Source organism: Pristis pectinata, chromosome 10, assembly GCF_009764475.1.
Source record: "Pristis pectinata isolate sPriPec2 chromosome 10, sPriPec2.1.pri, whole genome shotgun sequence".
NCBI classification, from domain to species: Eukaryota; Metazoa; Chordata; class Chondrichthyes; order Rhinopristiformes; family Pristidae; genus Pristis; species Pristis pectinata.
The window spans coordinates 66232351-66252811 of NC_067414.1; the positions used below are offsets into that span (position 1 = coordinate 66232351).

The 20461-nt window shown below is 40.5% G+C and overlaps 1 protein-coding gene across 1 annotated transcript; it reads left to right on the forward strand.

The window, feature by feature from the left end:
* The first annotated feature begins 1361 nt into the window (after positions 1-1361).
* On the forward strand, positions 1362-20033 carry tdrd6 (tudor domain containing 6). The gene is given in 8 exon segments (XM_052025428.1): positions 1362-2743; positions 2745-3726; positions 3762-4408; positions 4410-4551; positions 4554-4611; positions 4613-8070; positions 11138-11212; positions 18776-20033. Coding segments are annotated over 8 exon segments (7074 nt in total). The 5' UTR covers positions 1362-1468; the 3' UTR covers positions 19213-20033.
* Positions 20034-20461: the final 428 nt, after the last annotated feature.

A 20461-nucleotide genomic window follows, 5' to 3' on the forward strand; every position in this document is an offset into this window, starting at 1 on the left:
TAAAGAAGTGGGAAGGCAGTTGATGTGGTTTCCTCTCAAGGTGGTTGCCCATCTTGCAATTCCAGACAACTTCCACAATGTGAGTCCAGATGTAGCAGAATCAAACCGTAGTTCTCTAATTTTCAAGTCAAGACACCACCATTCCAAAGGTATTTGTTATTGCTCCACTTCCCTTTAGCGGAAAAAGCCACAAACCCCAGATTACGTAGAGGCCAATACATCTTATTGTCACCACATATGGAAGTACCAGAGGCAGGCGTCAAAAACACTTCTCTAATTATTAAAATAAAATTAAAATTTAATTTCAGATTGGAATCTTGAGTCATGACTGCACAGGTCACATAACCTTCATATATTCATTCAATCACCATGAGTGAATAAGTATTGTAGCTTCTCTGCCAAAATGAGAAGAACACAGGATTACACGTATATCCAGGAACTACCTACATATTTAATGTGGGGGAATATGCCTCTGTCCAGCCAAATTCCCGAACAAACCTGGTGGAGATTTTGGGCTTCGCACACTTTCGGGAAGGAACACAAAGCTTTGGACTAATTTTGAATAATTCATCATTGAATCCAGCACTGTCTTCAATCATGTTAGACCTGGAGATGATGTTGTACAGAAGGTTCTTCGGAAGTCAAGATTGAGGTGCAAATCTCATGGTTAAAGCCATTTTATTAGGTGTTTATTACGGTACTAGTCAGTCAGCCTGTACCAGTAAGGGAAGTAGTAACAAAAGATAAAAAAAAAGCCACATTTCCATTTTCTTTCTTAACTGACGCAAATTACCTTCACAAACTGGAAGGATTGCAGAGTCTTGTAATTTAATGCCAGTGACTGCAAATTAGCCGCTAAATAGTCTGCATCCTCTGCACTGAGACGAGTCATTTCCCAGTCAGCACAGAGAAAACTTCTAAACGTTCGTGCATATGAATGTGCAAACACACGCACACAAAATACGCTTTATTAGAAAGATAACTACATTATTATTTTTGCAGCGTGCTGTTAGACAATAATAATTTCAACCCCGAAACTCGAGAAATGTTCCGTGGACGCAGTCCAGGCCACGCATGCGCACCCAGCGCCCACTCGGATCATACCAACAACCGGCGCAAGCCAGGGGGAATTGCGCTGATTCGATCTTGAACGAGCCTTCCACAGAATCACTACTGCTCGAAAAATACTTACGATTCAGAAAAATAAAACCTAGAAAAAAATAACGAAGGGATAAAAGTAAGAAGGCGACGAATAGTGCCTCTTGTTGCTGCCACTATCCTTTTTTACCCGCCCCCACCGTCAACGAAACCAACCGGCGCATGCGCAGAGGTTGGGATGAGGAAAAAAGAGCGGTTAAACGGCCTGGGGTTCTGGCGCCGTATTTGAATGTGTTCCCATTGTCCGCGTGGGAACGTTCGAACCCGATTCAACCAATAACGGCCGCCCGCACGTGACCGTCTCTTCTTTATGAGTCAAAACAGCGGCGAGGCGGCACAGCAGACGGAGGCGGCAGCAGCGATGAGCTCGACGGGCGGGTTACCGCCCACGGGCGCCTGTCTTGCTCTCCGGGTAACTCGGGTGGACCCACCCCGACCCGGCTCCGTGTTGGTCAGGCTGTGGGGCCGTTTCCAGCAGCGCGAAAGGCAGCCCGAGTACCAGCGGCTGCACAGCGAGATACAGACCTGGGCCAAGGCCGTCCGGCTGGGTGGCGGCCCCGGCCGCGGTGTACCCGCCCCTCCGCTGGAGACCAACGAGCGCTGCTTAGCCGAGATCTGCGGCGAGTGGCACCGCGCTCGAGTACTGAGCCGGGTGGGTGACGACTACACCGTCTTCACGCTGGACGAAGGACGGGCACTACCGGTCCGAGCCCGCAGCCTGGACCGAGGTAAGAAGGAGTTCTTCCAGCTGCCGCCCGAGGTGGTCTGCTGCATCCTGGCCAACTTGGTGCCGGCCACCGGCCTGGGAGCCGCCGCCCAGGAGGAAGAAGAGAGGCGCCCACAGCCAGCGCCGCAGGACAGCAGTAGCAGCGGCGGGGGGGAGGAAGAGTCGCAGGAGGACGAAGGGGGCAGCAGCAGCGAGCGAGGGGAGGAGGAGGAGGAGGAGGAGGAGAAACAGCGTGAGGTGGGCGCCGGGCGGCGAGGGGGCGGGGCCGGCGCTGCCGCCGCCGTCTCCTGGCCGCCGGGGGCGCTGTCCTTATTCCGCGCGCTGCAGGGGCGCACGCTGGACACGAGGGTGGAGGCGGTGCTGCCCCACCGCCTGGTGCTGGTGGAGGTGGCGCGCCTGTCGCGGCGGCTGCGCCAGCTGGGCCTGGCCCGCCCCATCGACGCCGGCGCCTTCCGCCTGCTGGTCGAGGTGTCCACGTCGCGGCCCAGCGCCGCGCTGCGCAAGGAGCGCCTGAGCCTGCTGCCCCCGCCGCCGCCCTCCTCTGCCGCCAGCGCGCCCGGCCAGGGGGCCGAGGCCCCGCCGCCGCCCAGCGAAGCGGGCTACAGCCTCAACTACTTCTACCCACTGCTACAGCTCGGCGAGACGGTGGCGGTGAGGGTGACCCACGTCCGTTACCCCGACCGCTTTTTCTGCCAGCTGAGGTGCCACTGCCCCGAGCTGGAGCGGCTGCACGACAGCATGCACCGCTACTACGAGGGTGGGCGCGCAGCCGAGGCGCCGCGCAAGCTGGGCACTCCCTGCGCGGCCAAGAGCACCGACGGCCGCTGGCACCGCGCCCTCATCCAACACACGCTGGCGGGACGGTGTGCTGGAGGTCTTCTACGTCGACTACGGCGACCGCGAGGTGGTGCCGGCCCGCGCCGTGCGCCGCCTCAGCCCCGGCTACTTCAAGATGCCTGTTGTCACCTACCCATTCGCGCTGCGCGACGTGTCGGACTACGGCCGCGGCTGGACGGCGCGCCATGTCGAGCTGCTCAAGTTGCTGATCCTGCGCAGGGTGCTGCAGGCTAAGGTGGAGTTCTACAACGCAGTGGAAAACGTATATTATGTCACTCTCTATCAGGAGGATGGCCCCACCATCAATGCTGCTTTTTGCGCCCAAGCCGAGGGGCTTCTCTCTGGGTATTACATCGAGGAAAGAGGAATAGGACGCGATTGCCAGAAACTGAATGCTCTTCAATGCGGTGGTGACTATCTCATTGGGGACAAGAGGATAGAAGGAGTCTCGAAAGTCAAGGATCGCATCTCTCTACTCAAGAATGCAAATCTGAAACTGAACGCATTTTACGATGTCCTGGTTGAATTTGTGAAAAATCCTTCAGAGTTTTGGATTCGAACCATGGAGACAGCCAGTGAGTTTGAAAAGCTCATGAATAGCATTGCCAAAAAATATCGACATTTGGGTCGAAATGAAGGATTGGTAAAGAAGCCGGAACCTGGTTTGTTGTGTTGTGCTAAATTCAAGGCTGATAACTTGTTTTATAGAGCTGTTATTACAGAGATTCTTGATGGTCAGTTCAGGGTTTTCTTCATTGATTATGGAAACATGGAAATCGTGGGTTGGCATGATGTTAAGGCCTTACTTCCAGAATACCGAAAACTTCCTGCTTTAGCAATTAAGTGCTGCCTTGCTGACTTGGTTCCTAAAGAAGAAATTTGGAGTAGAGAAGCTATTGCCTATTTTGAAAAGGCAGTGTTTGAAAAACATCTTGTAGTGCATGTATTGGAGAAGGAAATGGACAAATATTTGATTGAACTGCTAGACGTGGAAGATGAAGGGGGCGCCTAGCGTGAACAAGTTAATTTTGGCAAGCAGGTTACGCTGATCGTCAAGACCATAGAGTCTCAGACTTCAGTTCGAAGAATTCTGATGTATTGGGCCATTCATGCAATCTGCATTCATTTGGAGAAATGTTTGGTAGAAGCAAAATAGACAAATTTGAGCAAAGGCCAATGACTCCTGATGTAGTTAAGCCATTCACAGATTACTGTGGTACAGCAGCACTGGGCTCGTGTGATTCTCTAATCTCATTACTTTCTGGTCAGGGAGAATTTGAAGGTAATACTAGAACAGAAATGATGGAATCGGTAATTACAGAATCTCCCTATAAACAAGAATATCTTAAAGTGGGAAGCACAGTAGATGTGCAAGTTTCTTACATTGATGAGCCTGGCGACTTTTGGTGCCAAATGACTAAAAACACACATGAATTGAAGATACTAATGAGTAAAATACAAGAATATTACAACACACATAATGATCAATTTCAGCCTGGTCAATCTGCTTGTATTGTAAAGTACTCTGAAGATGGCAAATGGTATAGAGCATTGGTCCTTGGAAAAGTGATTTTGATGGAAGTGGATGTGTTGTATATTGATTATGGAAATAGAGAGAGAGTACCCATAAGTGAGCTACGTGCAATAAGACCAGAGTTTCTTCTTTTCAAGGGTCAGGCATTTAGGGTGCAGTCTCTATAACATAATTCAGCCCATAGGTCCTGATCCATTCATGTGGAATGAAGATTCAATTGCTGCATTCCAGGAATTTATTGATAATGCATTAAGCTTGTACATGGAGCTGAAATGCACAGTGTATGCATTGACTATTGTGTTGCCAAAGGACTCTGTAATGTTGTGGATTTGAACACTCCATTCCAGAGTGCTTGTCAGTTTATTAATTGAGCGTGGATTAGCCAAGTTTGTAGGATCACCTAGTATTCTTGCCCCATCAGTAAGCCTTTACACCTATTACTATTCAACTCATGATGTGAAAATTGGTAGTGAAGAAGAAATGTATGTGAGTCATGTTGTAAACCCGACAAAATTCTACTGTCTACTTAGTAGAAACTTGGGTGTTCTAGATAAACTTGCGGACAAAGTTAATAAACTCTCCGCTAAAATGCAAGGCTATCATTTTACACAGGGCATAGACCCTATCTGTCTTGCAAAATACACTGATAATCGGTGGTATCGTGCCTTAGCGTGGCCTGTACAAAACAGAATTCGGGTTTCCTTTGTGGACTATGGGAACAAACTAGATGTTGAAAAGAGTGATTTGCTTCCTATACCCAACAGTGCAAAAGATGTTAAATTCTTACCCATGCAAGCAATTAAGTGTGGTTTGTCAGACATACCAGCTGACTTATCCCTTGACATTATTATCTGGTTTAAAAAAGCTGTGATAGATAAGCCTTTAAAAGCTGTAGTAGTTGCAAAAGAGACAGATGGAAAACTGATTGTTGAACTCTATGATGGGAACATGCAAGTTAATGCAAAAATTAAAGAACAGCTAAGCTTGCAGGGCACTAATGAAACAAAAACAAATGGAACTGTAGGAAGGCAAAAAAATAAGAGCGAAAAGTCTTACTCTCCCTACTTGGCAAAGAGTGATCATGAGTCATTGCCCCTCAAAAGGTGTGTAATTGAAGATCAAAATGAAGGTTGTGAAACTGAAAAGTTAACCAGATCTGTGTGCAAGCAGGACAGATGGAAGAATAGGGCTGACATTACTTCACAGACTGAAGAGGCTGGATTAAAAAGTATTGCCAACAAAATGGGTGCAATGAGTACAAAAGAATCTTCAGATATAAAATCCAGTGGAGAAATAGGAGATCATAAGTTTGGTGTGTCTGTTGAAAACACTAACTTGATCACAACATTGCCTAAGACGAAACACATTCCTTTGGTACTGAATGCTGGATTTAAAAGCAAAGTATTTGTTTCGCATGTTGTCAGCCCATCTCACTTTTTTGTTCAGCTTTCCCAAAATGAAGACAAAATAAAAGCAATGGAAAAAAAGTTAAATGAATGTAATATAAATGATAGAAGTGTTGGAAGCTTTCAGATCGGAGATGTAGTGTGTGCAGAGTTCCCTGAAGATGGCTCTCAATATAGAGCTATTATAACTGAAACTCACAGTGATTTATTTTCAGTGGAATATATAGATTATGGTAACACAGCAATGGTTGATGCTTCAAAAATCTTTTCTCTTCCAAATGATTGCTTGGAAGTTCAGCGACTTAGCATACCTTGCTCTCTTGCTGGATTTCAGGATGCAACTTTCATAGAAAACAAAGTAATACTATCTGAATTTATAAAGAGAACAAATAAAACTAGATTACTGTGTGAATTTGTACAACAGTTTGGACATCTGTGGGAGGTTCACCTCTACGATGACCAGAGGCTCTTGGCTGACTTTTTGACAGGCTCTGTAATTAAAAGTGGTTTACAGTGTTCTCGACAATTGACTGAATATCCTGTAATTGATGTAAGACCTGCTTCAAAGTTCACTGTGTACGTTCTTGCAGTGAAGTCTCCTCAGCAATTTTGGTGTCAGTTTAAGACAACGGCAGATGACATTTTTATTGAATCACAGAAAACTGAATATGAACATCATAAATTTCAGTTCAAAGATGACTTTACTCTGGAGGCTGGTAATTTATGTATGGTGAAAAGTAAAGATCACAATAACTGGGCTACTTGTGAAATCGTGCAAGTTCTTAATGGAAGTGTTGAAGTACTCTTTCTGAAGGATGGTATTAAGGAAGAAGTAAAATGTGAAGAGATAAAAGAAGTAACACCTAAATTTGTTTTGACTTATGAATGCAAGTTGTCTGGTTTGGTTCCAGTTGATGGAACTAGCTGGTCTGAAAAAGCCATTGAAATCTTTAAAACTTCAGTTTTGCACAAAACTGTAACTGTGAAAGTGATCAGTGTTTCTGAGGACAATATATTAGAAGTGGCTATATATGAGAACTTGGAAAATGTTATGAGAAATAAATTAACTGCTTTAGGACTTGGTGTTGAGAAACTGAACGAGAGTTCATCTAATACAGTCAGCTTTGGACGTTACATCAGAAAAAATCCTTTAATGGGACAAACTATTGAAGGATATATCACAGCAGTGGAAAGTCCTAGCTATTTCTGGTGTCAATATTCAATGCCTGAAATTCAGATGCTTTCTAAAAAGGTGCAAGAAGTTGGCGTACTTAGTATTACAAATAGAGAATTACTTTCCAGCATTTCAATTGGTGATGGTTGTGTTTGTAAATATTCTGAAGATGAGCTCTGGTACAGAGCTGAAGTAAAAAATATAAATGGAAGCCTGCTTACCTTGCAATATGTTGACTATGGGAATGAAGATGATGTTGTACTAGAGCAAGTTAAAAGGATACCCAAAGAGCTGCTGAAGATTCCTACTCAATGTTTTCCATGTTGCCTTTATGGGTATGATTTGTCAAAAGGTTCTTGGAAAGATGGTGCAGTGGATGCACTTCTTCAATTTTCAGATGAGTTGTTAAATGTTTCTGTGGTAGAAAGTGAATATGGAAACATTGGTGCTCCAATTTTATCGTATGTCCAAGTCCAATATGCTGGTGGTACAATTAATGATGTAGTGAGAGACTTGTGGAATCCTCATAATGGAAGTGATCAGATGTATGAAAATCCATTAAGTGCTGAGCAGCTAACTCCTGTGCAGTCAAACCCTGGAGGCCTAAATGCAGAAGAAAAGCTATTGATACAGCCTACACCTTTGAAGGTATCAAATAAAGATAACTCTATCCTCATTGCACAGAGTGAAAATGAAGAAAAGGTGAATACTAAAATTCCACTAGTACGTGTAAAAGAGAGTGAGTGCATAATTAATGTTCAGTGTATTGAGCTGTCTCCAGTAGTGGATAGTATGACCAATGGAATAGAAGTGCTAAAAACTTCAAAGATGCATGAACTTGCTGAGCTTGCTTCAATTCCTGCTGAGGAAAATACTAATAATGTCCATTCAAGACCAGCTAAAGAAGTATCTTCAATGGAGAATCGTGTGAATGAAAACACTTCAAACCAGCAGCCTGAATGTGCAAATCTTAAAGAGCCATTCTCCCTAGAACAAGAAACAATCAAAGTATGTGAAGATTTGCAGGGTTCCATGCAGTCTATTGATCTGTATGAAGAGATTTTTAAATGCCACCATGATCAGCCTTTTACTGAGGAGATTGGTGATGATTCTATGACCCGTATTCTCATATCCCATGATGATGATGATGAGGATTACTATGAAGATCACTATGAAGATCAGAATTTATCAGAAGCCCAAGTTGACAGCAGTTTGGATGAACAGTTTGAGACAGGTGGGTAAGAATGCAGGGCAATTTCCAAGTTTAAAGTAGACTTTTAAGAATGACTTTAAAATGCAAAAGTAATATGTGACTTCACTAGGATTCTCACAAGGTGGTAATGGGTGTATCTTTACTGAGCATAGCTAGCAATGTAGAACTTTGAGGATGGGAATAATTTGCATGTACAGATGGCCTTGATTCCTTAGTTTCTTTGGATGCTTTGCCAAAAAAAATTAAATGTTGGCTAAATTTTTTGTTAAAATAGGTTAAGGTGTCTAAACATGCTAAAACTGCTCTGGATGTGGAAGATCCTGTGGCATTTTTCAAAGTATTCCAGGACACTTTTATACCTGATGTCTGAAGCAATATTTATCCTTAAAGTAGTAGCATTATTGAAACATAATAATGCCAAATGGCCAATATTGTGGGTGCTTGAAGTACCCAAATTGGCTGTTGTGTCTGTACACTACAAAAATACTGCTTCAGGATGTCCTGAGGTCATGAAAACACCAAGTGCAAGTTTTACATGAGTTCATATTCTTGAATCAAACTTGAGTTTTAATTTGAAAATGAAGAATTCTTTGCATAGTCAGTTTGAATTGCTGCTTGAAATTCAAAAAAACCTACAGATACTATAAATCTGAAATTTAAAAAAAGTGAGCAGCAAATCTGAGTATTAGTAGAAAAGTAGTTAAATTTTCATATTGAAGACCAGAATTGGGAATGAGAACGGGAAAATATCCAATTGTGTGGTGCCAGGTGATCATCGGAAAGGCTACAACATGCCTAGATTGAAAATAAGGTGCTGTTCCTTGTTAATGTGGGCATATTTATCAGTGCGGAAGGCTACAAACAGGTCAGAGTGGGAGTGGCATAGAGAATCATCCCTGTGGACCAAATACAGACGCTTTGCAAAACAGTCACCCAATCTGCACTTAGTTTCTCCATTTTAGTGGAGACCACATTGTAAAAACTGAATACAGAATGCTGGGTTGGAGGAAGTATAGGTGAAATGCTGCTTCACCTGGAAGGATTGTTTGAGTAGGAAGGGAAGAGGTGAAAAGACAGGTATTACATCTTTTATTACATGGAATAGTGCCATAAGAAGAGCAGTGGTTGTTGGAGTTAATTATGGATGAGGGAGTTGCAAAAGAAATGGTCCCTTTTGAAATGCTGAAGGGGAAGATGTGCCCAGAAGCTGGTGGAAAATGCAACTTGATAATTGGATGATCTCTACAATCTATCCAAGGCAATCCTGGCATTGTCTTATAACGGATGTTCCTTTTCATTCTCCCTGCCACCCCCAACCAACCCCTATCTTTTTGTGCAGTTTAAAACTAACTTGTTTTCTCTTTTCCTGTTGTGACAAAAGGTCTTCAAGAAGAATCCTACCTGACCTGCTGATTTGTTTCAGGCATCTTTCTGTTTTTATTTAAATTTAAACTGTTGCATACTAGGGTATGGTAGTTCATTTATCCACTTGCCTTCTACATAGACCAGTAGGTGCTCAAATTCTTGAGTTTGGAGTACATCCCATGACGTGTAAAGGAGAATTGATTCCCTGAATTTGTGGGGTCATGGAATTGATCTGTGAATGCCTTGATTTTGTTGTAGCTCCAATTGGTCTGAAGAGATTTGTATATCTAGTAATTTGACAAAGCTGTAAAATCCTGGAAAATTTATAATGGTATTAATTTGCAGTGAGTATGCTTGTGGTTTCTCAGAACAAAAGATTTCTATAAAGATTGCAATTTATTTTTCATTGTTCTTTAGGAATGCTCAACATTTGTGGAGAGAAGTGAGGTTTAATGGTTTGGGTCAGTGAACTTGATCATTATTTGGGGGGGGAGAAGAGGAAAGTAAGTTTTTTTAAGATGCAAACGAAAAGCCAAAGGGAGTGGTAGTTAAGAAGTGTGCAATAATAGGGAAAGTAAATCGTGTGTAGGAGAAGTGTAAGTATGGGCAATTGAGTCATTATTCTGGGACGAATTCTGTAATTAAATTTACAAACTAATTGAGCCTTTCGTCCAATTGCCTAAGTGTGCATTTAGGAAAATACTGAAAAACTAAATCTGTTCTAGGGAACTGTAAACATAACTGACAACCGGGGAGTGTGCATGCAGATGTTCAAGGTAATTAAAGCAAGTTGTTTCATGGAATTAATTTTAGTGGAAGAGGTAACTAAATTACAATATGGGTCTGGGTTTTTAAAGCAAAAATATTCAGAACATTCAAGAATGCTGTGGTGAAATTCAGCTGCTGAGATGAGAAGGGAGCTTATAAAGATGTGTTTATTATAATATAGAATTTAATATTCATTTACTGTAGATTAGAACTTTATGCCAAGGTAGGTGACATTGGTACTGCTAACACTTTAAAATGTGAGTAAAGACATGTTATCAGGGACTGGGTTAGATCTAGTTGAGGATTGGTTTCCTTGTCAGCTAAGTTATCTGATCAGGAAATCTTGAGAGTGATTCCCAAGACTTCATGGTATTCAAGAAATTTTGCCATTTCTCACTTTCTTTCCAACTCCACCCACTGCTGTTTTGACCCTGCTAGGACTAAAGATCAAGGCCACAGTATTTTTCTGTTAGGTTGGGTTGTACCATAGGGGAAACCTCCTCCCCTATTGTTTCAATCATAACCAACAGCTGCATTTATCTGTCATTTGTAGCAATTTAAGTTAAATGTGCAATTTGTTTGGTTGAACTAATGACTTGTATCAATCACTTTTTAAAAAAAACTAAACATTTGATCAGATGTTAACCAATGCCACAAATATTACAGCTTTTGCCTTGCACCCAATTGGCATACAAGCCCAGTTGTCTTTTAAATAGTACTTGTCTGTCTGTTTTCGTTAGCTTAACCAATTGTTTTTTTTTATTGCTTCCTCAGCTTGGTTTCCTTGCTCTTTAGGTTTCCACAATTATAAGTACTGAATTATCAACTTCGTGTGTCCAGTTTGAATACTTGAACTTGACTAGAATGGGTTCCTGTTGTTAGACTTTATTTCCATTTTAGTTCGTACGTAAATGGATTACTGAATTGAATGTATTCTTTTTCATCTTTGTAACAGGCATTGGGTTAAATATCTGCTTGGAAGAAGAAAACAAAATTCCATCTGGTGCAAGTCTCGGTGTTATGAATGAAGGTATATGATTATTTATGGTGTCCTCTGCAAAACTGGAAACTTAAGATGTGATGGTTTAAATTAAAGTACAAGAAAGATCTGGTAAAAGCACGAATAAATTTGCTTTATTTTTGCTGAAGCCATAATCGGATGCATTGCTAGAGATGGTGGTGTTAGGATTTTGGATGAGTGACAGAAATAGAGCTGAGCAGTTTAACAGTCTTTACCCAGTTTGTCAACTTCACTGGAAATATTTTTCAGCTGCAGTTAATTTTTAAGCTTGTGCTCTTGTTTACACCACACATCTTTGGTGCTGTAATGAGCATACAGTATTTGTTGTCCAGCTGGTAAAATGTATTTAAAACATTCTCATGGTTCTAATCACGTTGTATGTGGTATCTTTGGGTACTTGTTCATGTAATGGTTGCTACTTTTTTTGGAAGGATTACAAAAGATGTTGATGAAAGATGGTGAGAATGACAAAGGTATCTTAAAAGATCCATAACTATGGCAGTTGATAGCAGTACTGTAAAAGGTATGAAACACTTCCTTGTGTTTTGTATGAGTATTGTAGTGAGATGTAACTTTGAATTCTATGTACATTTTGGCAGAGTACAAATTGCTTTTGATCACATGTTTGGAACTTGTCTTTAAATTTTTGAGCATTATTTCCATTCCAGATTTTGTTATACATTAACCTCTTGAAAGATTTGAAAAATAATTAAGCCTTTGGCAAGGAAGGTAGGAAATTTGATCTTGTTCTGATTTTTTTGTAATAGCTTTCAAAATTGGGGAAATGACTTGGCCAGTTAATTGTGTCCAGTGGATATGTAACAGTGATCACCTTCATTCTTACTCACCCTCTCCTTTAAAGAAATTGAGGATCTTGGCAGGATCCAGGACAATGTTGACATTGTATGAGGATAATAGTAATTCTAGTGTGATCTTGATCAGTTAGCCAAAAAAGAGGATGCTGATTTTAAAACCCCATGTAATTTAAAGTTTGTTTCAACATTTCTGTTAGTCAGAAGCTCCAATTCCATTTGTTTGTGTCGGCTTTAGTATTAATTTCAGCTTAAGAACCCACCAAGCTGTATTCTTCCATATCTTTTGATTCAGTATTATAGGTTACATCTGCCCATTTAATGGGGCTAGATTTGATTTGTCATCTAAATTTCCCTTCTGCAAATGTAAAGGGCCAAGCAAGTTGGCTTGTACTTGGGTGGTGTCCAGTGAGTCCTCATCAGTGAATGAGACCTTGGTATTGTCTGAGCCTTGGGTGGTGTATCACTAAAGCCTAGACCCTAGAATGTCCTAACAGCCTTTGAGGAGGCAAGAGTGGGGCAGAACCTTGCCTATCAGTAGTCAAGGCTCTCCTTATTTCCTTAACATAAGCCATTTTGGCCCATTGATTCTATGCCACTCCAATCTCATTTCTCCACTATTTGCTTTCCCCCTGTTGCTTACACTTTCACGGGGAGAGTGACAGACTTTACAAAGACAGCACTGGATTAAATGAGCTGCAGCTGTGATATACCAGCTCTATTAGCTTTGCCACTCTGTTGCCCTTTGCAATAGTTTAAACATAAAAGTAAAATTAAAAACATACTTTTCACTGGTTTTAATTATTTAGTGTAGTAAACTTAAAACATTATAAACTTGCAGTTTTTTCCTAATCTCTAGTTTAGGAATTCCCATGCATTTCTATCCTATAACCAGATCTGGCTGGTTATAGAATTGCAGCAGCAGAATTATAGGGAATTAGGGCATATCTGGCTCTGCTGCTGAACTCCACATGGAATCCAGTAAAGGAGCAGGCGCTTGTCACTTCAGTTTGTCCTAAATTTAGTGTTAATCCATGTAAATTTAAGATTGACTTACTAGGGAGTGGCTGAATGCTGGCTTTTCCCTTTGAAACCATGTTGACTAGCTGGCTGTTGGCAAATAAGAACTAGCTTTTCATGCTAATCTACTTGAATAGCTGTAAAGCAAAAGCTGGGATATGTCTAAAACATTCAAGCAGGTCTGGAATGAAATTGACTGGATATACATGTAATGAATCTCAATTCCTTGCAGATCCAGAGCTGCCTTCTCTTAGCTAAAGCTTTTGGAGAGACTTAAGGTTTTGTTGGTTGGGTTGCTACACTACTTTTGAATCATGACCTTGATTTTATTGACATCTTGAAACATTTGATACTTTAAACATGATTCACTTTTGAGCTACAATGCAACTTGATCATAATTTCTGGTTAATTACTATAAAATTGTCTCTTTTCTAGAAGATAAAATCATAGAACAATATATCACAGAAATGAGCTCTTTGGCTCAACTCCTCTGTACTGATAAAGTTGCCTAACTGAGCTAGTCCCAGCCCATATCTCTCCTAAATCTTTCCTATCCATGTAACTGTCCAGATACCTTTTTTAAATGTTGTGATTGTACCCATCTCTACCACTTCATATACTCATCATCCTCTATGTGGAAAAACTTGCCCCTCAGATCCTCTTTAAATCGTTCTCATTTCACCTTAAACCTATTCCCTCAGTTTTGGACTCTTCTAGCCTGGGGAAAAGACTTTGGCTTTTTCCCTTATCTATGCCCCTCATGATTTTATAAGCCTCTAAGGTCACCCCACAGCACCTTGTTCTCCAATGGGGGGGGGGGGGGGGGTGGGTTGGAAAAAGTCCTAGTCTATTCAGTCTCTTAACCTAAGCCCTACAGTCCCAGTAACAGCATCTTGAATTTTTTGCACCCCTCAGTTCAATAACATCCTTCCTATAACAGTACTCCAAATGTGGCCTTGCCAATGCCTTGTATAAGTGTAACATAACATCCTAACTCCTGTACTTGGTATTCTCACTTGAAGGCAAGCATGCCAGATAGCTTCACTACCCTATCTACCTGTGTCACTACTTTCAAAGAACTATGTACCTGCATTCCTCGGTCTTTCTGTTCTACAACACTCCCCAGGGCCCTACTGTCCACTGAAAGTCCTAGCCTGACTTTGTCTTCCCAAAATGTAGTGCCTCTCTATCTAAATTAAATTTGGCTTGGTCCTGGAGGACTAGCAAATAGCTAAAGTTCTTCCATTATTCAAGAAGGGAAATGGGGGTTATCCTGGGGGGTGGGTGGAAAGATTGACTGACTCTCATCAGTGGTAGGGAAGCTACTGGAGACTATTCTTAAGGATAGGATTTATGAGCATTTGGAAAACCATGGCCTAATTAGGGACATTCGGCATGGCTTTCTGTGAAGCAAGTTGTGTCTTACTAACTTGAGTTTTTCAAGGAGGTGAAGGTAGAGCTGTGTATGTTGTCTGCATGGATTTTAGTAAGGCTTTTGACAAGGTTCCTCATGGGAGGCTCATCCAGAAGATTAAGATGTAAGGGATCCATGGTAAATTGGCTGTTTGGATTCAGAATTGGCTTGCCCATAGAAGACAGGATAGTGGTTGATGGGACTTATTCTGGCTGGATGTCTGTGACTAGTGTTCTGCAGGGATCTGTACTGGAACCTTTTTATATATATATATATATATATATATATGATGTGGATGGGTGGATTAGTAAATTTGCAGATGATATTAAGATTAGTGGTGTGGATAGTGTAGAAGACTGACAAAGGATACAGTGGGATATAGACCAGTTGTAAAGGGACAGTACACTGTTAAGGGCAAGACCCTCAACAGTGTTGATGTGCAGAAGGATCTTGGAGTCCAAGTCCATAGCTCCCTGAAAGTGGCTACACAGGTTGATAGGGTGGTAAAGGTGGTGTGTGGCATGCTTGCCTTAGTCGAGGAATTGAGTTCAAGAATCAGTTGTGTTGCAGCTTTATAAAACTCTAGTTAGGTTGCATCTAGAGTACTGCATTTAGTTCTGGTTGCCCCATTACAGGAAGGAATTGGAGGCATTGGAGAAGGTACAGAAGAGGTTTACTAGGATGCTGCTTGGATTAGAGGGTGTGTGCTATGAGGGGAGGTTGGGCAAATTTGGGTTGTTTTGTCTGGAGCAGTGGAGGCTGAGGGGAGATCTGATAGATTTATAAGATTGAGGTACATAGAGTAGACAGCTGGTATCTCTTTCCCCAGGGTTGATATGTCTAATACCAGAGGGCATGCATTTAAGGTGGGGGGGGGGGGGGTAAGTTCAAGGGAGATGTGCAGAGTAAATTGTTTTATGGAATGGTGGGTGCCTGGAATGCACTGCCGGGCTGGTGGTGGAGGCAAATATGATAGAGGCATCCAAGAGCCTCTTATTTAGGAACATGAGTATGTAGGAAATGGAGGGATATGGACATTGTGTAGGCAGAAGGGAATAGTTTAGTTGGGCATTTGATTACTAGTTTAATTCTGCACAACAGTGGGCTGAAGGGCCTGTTCCTGTGCTGTACTGTTCTGTTACTCCATTGCCATTCCTTGGCCCACTTTGAATTTATACACATGCTGTTTTAAAAATTGTCTTAATGAGAAATCTTCTACTAAAGTCCATCAAATGAAGGCCCATTCTGTGTGCTCTCTAATAAAATAGTTCTTGTTTGGAATCAATCCAGTGAAGTTTCTTTTTTTTTTGAACCATCTCCAACCCAAGCATAATTTCCCTTGGGTAAAGAAAAGCTACAAAGTATGCCCAGTTCCAATCTTAAAATCTTGTATAATTAACTTTATGCTTGTACTTTAGCCCCTTGTAATAAAGGCCAAAGTATGTTTTTTTTTTCTTATGGATAATTGTACCTGCACATTGACTGTATCTCATTTTCTCTGCATCACCTCTCAGCAAGGCTAAAGTTTCCCTGCCTCCTTGCCTTCAACCCATCAGCCTCTATATTCAATGGATCAGTTTTTGCCAATTTCTGTGAGATTCCACCACCATACACATTTTACCTGCCCTCCCCTTTCAGCAATTCAGAGGAACTATTCTCTGTGCCTCCCACATCTGCTGTTCCATCCCCACAAATCACTCTCCTTTTGGCTCTTGCCATTGTAACTGCAGGAGATGAACACTTCACCTTTTACTACTTCCTACCATCAGGGACCCACACAGTGAAGCAGTGATTCACTTGCACTTCCAATCTGTTCACAATGTGGTCTCTTTGACAGCTTGCAGTGCACCTCATACAGTATGCTGGGGTGATTTGTAGCTTCCTGTTGCCTGCCACTTTAATTCTCCATTGCACTCACTGGCCTATTGTTTGTGGCCTCTAGTGCTGTTAAAACAAGGCTCAATGTAAGCTTAAGGAACAACACTTCATCTTGCATATTGGTGCATTGCAGTGTAATGCACTTGATAATAAATTGCACAACTTTAGTTAATTCCCTATGTTCTCTTACAGAACTGGCCATTTTACTTGAATCATTCATCTATGGTATTGTCTGTTTTTCTCTCCATTAATATAGTTTGCAATTTTACCACTTTTGTATTCCTTTGCATTTTCACTCTGACTGCCTACATTTCTAGCATTTGCTCATTTTCCTTTCTCTAACTGCCCCCATTAACCTACTGACCTGAGGACCTCTATGACTTAGCTTCACAGCATCCCTGGCCTTGCATTATCAGAGAGATTGTCCTATCCATCCCTCCAACTTCTCTGCAACTTAAAACTAACTTGTTTTTTTCTTCAATATTAACTGTCTTTTCCACAGATGTTGCCTGACTTGCTGATTGTTTTGTTAGAGCAGGGTTGTATTTACACTTAACAATAATTCAATCTGCATTTCTATTTATTTGGTATCCTTGCTGGGCATGTTTGGCATCAAACTGTTAAGACTACTACTGCCTGGGGAGTACGTTACCAACATGTGCATGTTTATAGGTTTTAGCTAGGAAAACTGTCTTTGATACATAGCAACATTTGTTTTCTAGCTTTTGGTTTTGTAGCATATCCTTTCATTAGAAAATATGCTAAAGGTTGTGATTTAAAAGGTACAGATAAGTACTCTGTTCTGCTTTCCCTGTGGAAAGGGTATACAAATGAATTGATACAACTTGGCTGTTTAATTTTTCTAGTGGGTCTCAGGCCAGTGTAGTTAGAAATTGACATTACTGTCACATTTGAAAGAATTTGCCTTGATTTATGAATTTTGCTTAAGTGATTACTACCAAATGTACCACTTGACGTTAATATGTTTGCTTTGAATTTTTTGGAGATTGATCTATTGTCCTTTCTCCTCTAACAGCAGAACTCTAGTATTTAATAGCAATTTTGTGATCTTGACTTGATATTAGTATCCTCGTGCATTTACTTCTCCAAAATCACACTTGAATAATGGCAAAATCATTCTAAGTTTTTTTTAAAAGAAAAATGTACAAGTAGTAACATTTCAAAAGCAAAACAGCATTGTTGAACATCTGGAAAAAATGCTTGAAATATCTAGCGGGTTGGGAATTTGTAGAAAAATCTTTCTTCAATTTTATTATGTCAACATTTGTATAACATTAATGAAAAAGTGACCATGCTACTGGAATCTCTTATTTTGGCAGTTGTACTTCAAAAGGAATCAGACATCTTCCAGCACAATAACACAGTAGTATAGACTGCAAAAAACTAAGGGAGCATAAAATTTCTTTAAATTGATTACAATATAATTAACTTTAGGAAAGAACAACTGATGTGTTCATCCCATCTTCACACACTGCTTTATTCTTTGCAAAGATCAGTTTGTGCAGTCTTTCTCAAAGCTATCTGATCATGTATATATGGTTGCCTAAGTAATGTGTGCAATTTTAGTCTTGTAATCCTATTTCCAGTATTTCAGTTTACATTTCACAACCTAGTTTAACCCAACCAACTTGTGACTGCCTGAACAAAGATGTGGAAAAACAAGTATGCATAGTTTCTCTCCTCATCACCTGTAGTTTGGTAGCCATATTTTGAGTTTGTATGAAGCAGTAAATGTACTAAATGAGTCAATTCCACACTTGACTGTCTTCACTGCTCCTGTTCTTTTTGTTTTGGCCTCTACTGGATTGAGATGAGATGTCTGCACCTTGAGCAATGATTTTGCTTTTTCTCTAATTTTTCAACTCAGTGGTCTGCTCTTCATGAGGTAATTAATCTGGAATAGTTTCCATCCAGCTTTGATAATCCTCTTCCACATTTGTCCTCTTTTATTCCTGAACAGCTTGTTTATGACCCTTAATGTCTCTTTTTTGAGGTTTGCAGGACTACAGAGAAAAATATTAAGTTTTGAGTTGATCTGAATGTGGATGTTGATTAACTAGTATTCTTGACACAAATTAATTACATGCACTCAGATGGAATGCTTTCATTGCTCATGGATGCTTGGAGGCTATTCTAAGTGTGATGGGGTATTTGGAATGCTTATTCTATAATCCAATACGTTTGTTTAAAATCTATGCTTTTCTGTAGGTAAGTAATTTGTGGTCAAGGAGTTGAACAACTTGTATTAGGTTTGAGCAAAGATCAATATCATGTACTACAATATTTTACCAATTTTGGACTTCTGATCTTTATGGGTGTCAACAGTTTCGAGGTTACAACTGTTAAATTTTCTGCTGAAACATTGTAGTCAACATGTATGCCCCTTTTAAAAGGACTAAACTGTGTCTTTCTTATACTTAAATTTAGAATCATCCTCATTGATCCTTCAATCTGAATTTGAACTTGCACACCAGGTGCATCAATGTGAGAATGAACATCAGGACACCAAGTCAAGCTGCTCTAATAACGGTATGGATGTCTCTGAGAAGGAAATGGTTGTTTCTGAAGTTCATTGTGAGAAAGATGATGGTCAAACTGTACCTTCCATTACTGACATTAAACTGGATAAAGAACAATTAATCCATGGCACCAATACTGAGGTTACAGACACTGTACTTCCTTCTACTAAATCGGATGTTGCATTGCTTGAACACTTCATAGATCAAAAACACAGACTTCAATTGATGCCTTTTGTTACACTCCCAGCATCAGAAAAAATAAGTAAGTTTGAAAATTTGTCGGACTCAAATTTGGAAGCTAATGTTTGCATGACAGAAGGCAAATCTGTGGATTTACTCCATTAATGGTCATCAGATATCTGAGGAAGATCCATAACAAATGTACTGATTCCTACTTCTGAAGATTTTTGTTAAAATACTATGGTTACAATGCTGGGAAATGAGCAGAATTTTTCCATTTAATCCCTGTTTCTCTACTGATTTTAAAAGGTAAATTTAAAGGATGTTGTGGTCTCTAATGAACCCTCAAGTCTTAAATACAGAAACTGCTCTAGTACTTGACGTAGTTGATCAGGAGCCTAGAAAAGAGATGAATCATATAGTTGTTTTGGGTAGATGTGGTATTTCATCCAATGGAAGGTTTAAGTTTAGGATTCAAACATGCATTCAGTTGACTTGGTAAACTAGTTTTTATTTTACTTTTCATGATGCTTAAATCGTGGGTGAGGGGTATGGGAAAATAGAGCAATAGCAAAGAGTGAGTCTTTTTAACAGGTATGGAGCCTGTTGCATGGAATGTAAAGGTTAATGCTGGTACCAGTCAGTTGGAAAATTACCATATTTCATCTATAATGAACAGAGAAACTTCAAGTTGTCAAAAAAAATAACCTATTAAGCAGACATTAAATGTAGTGAATCTTGCTGAAACCTGATCAGTATGCAAGAACATCAATGCCTTTTGAATTGTTTCTGTATGTATATTGCAGCCAAGAAAAGTAATCACCCATGGTTCCTGGAAAAAGTCCTTTTACAAATTCTAAATTATGGATTATAATGCAAGTCAACTACAGCCTAGAACCCAAAAGGATGTTTCCAGCACTGACATCAAAATATTTGTGTACACTGCAACCTGCTTAAAAGAATGTTCAATTAAAGTGACAAATAAAAGCTTGTTTATCCATTTTTGTGAGGGGCTCATGAAATTTAAGCTGCAAGCTTGTACTAAATTAATGGAGGTTCCATTGTTTTTCCATAACTACACAAAATGGTGAATTTCCTTGCAAACTAGAATGCTTAATTATTCCTCATTTGAATACTCTTTGTGGTATTTGAAACTTCAACCCCCTTTTATCCTTCCTAACTTGTCCCTCTGTTCACTTCAATGTTCTTTATTTTTGCAGAAATCTTTGCTTTTGAGCAATGTTCCAAATGTTTTATTGCAAGCATGTTGCTCATATATCACTTTAAAATTGTTTTCCATCTATAGAGACCCCTCCCTTTTGGAGGGGTAAAGGATGTAGAATGCAAGTGATGGCATAGAACCAAATGTAATACAGGTTCACACATATACTGATTTAGGATCTGGAATGCACTG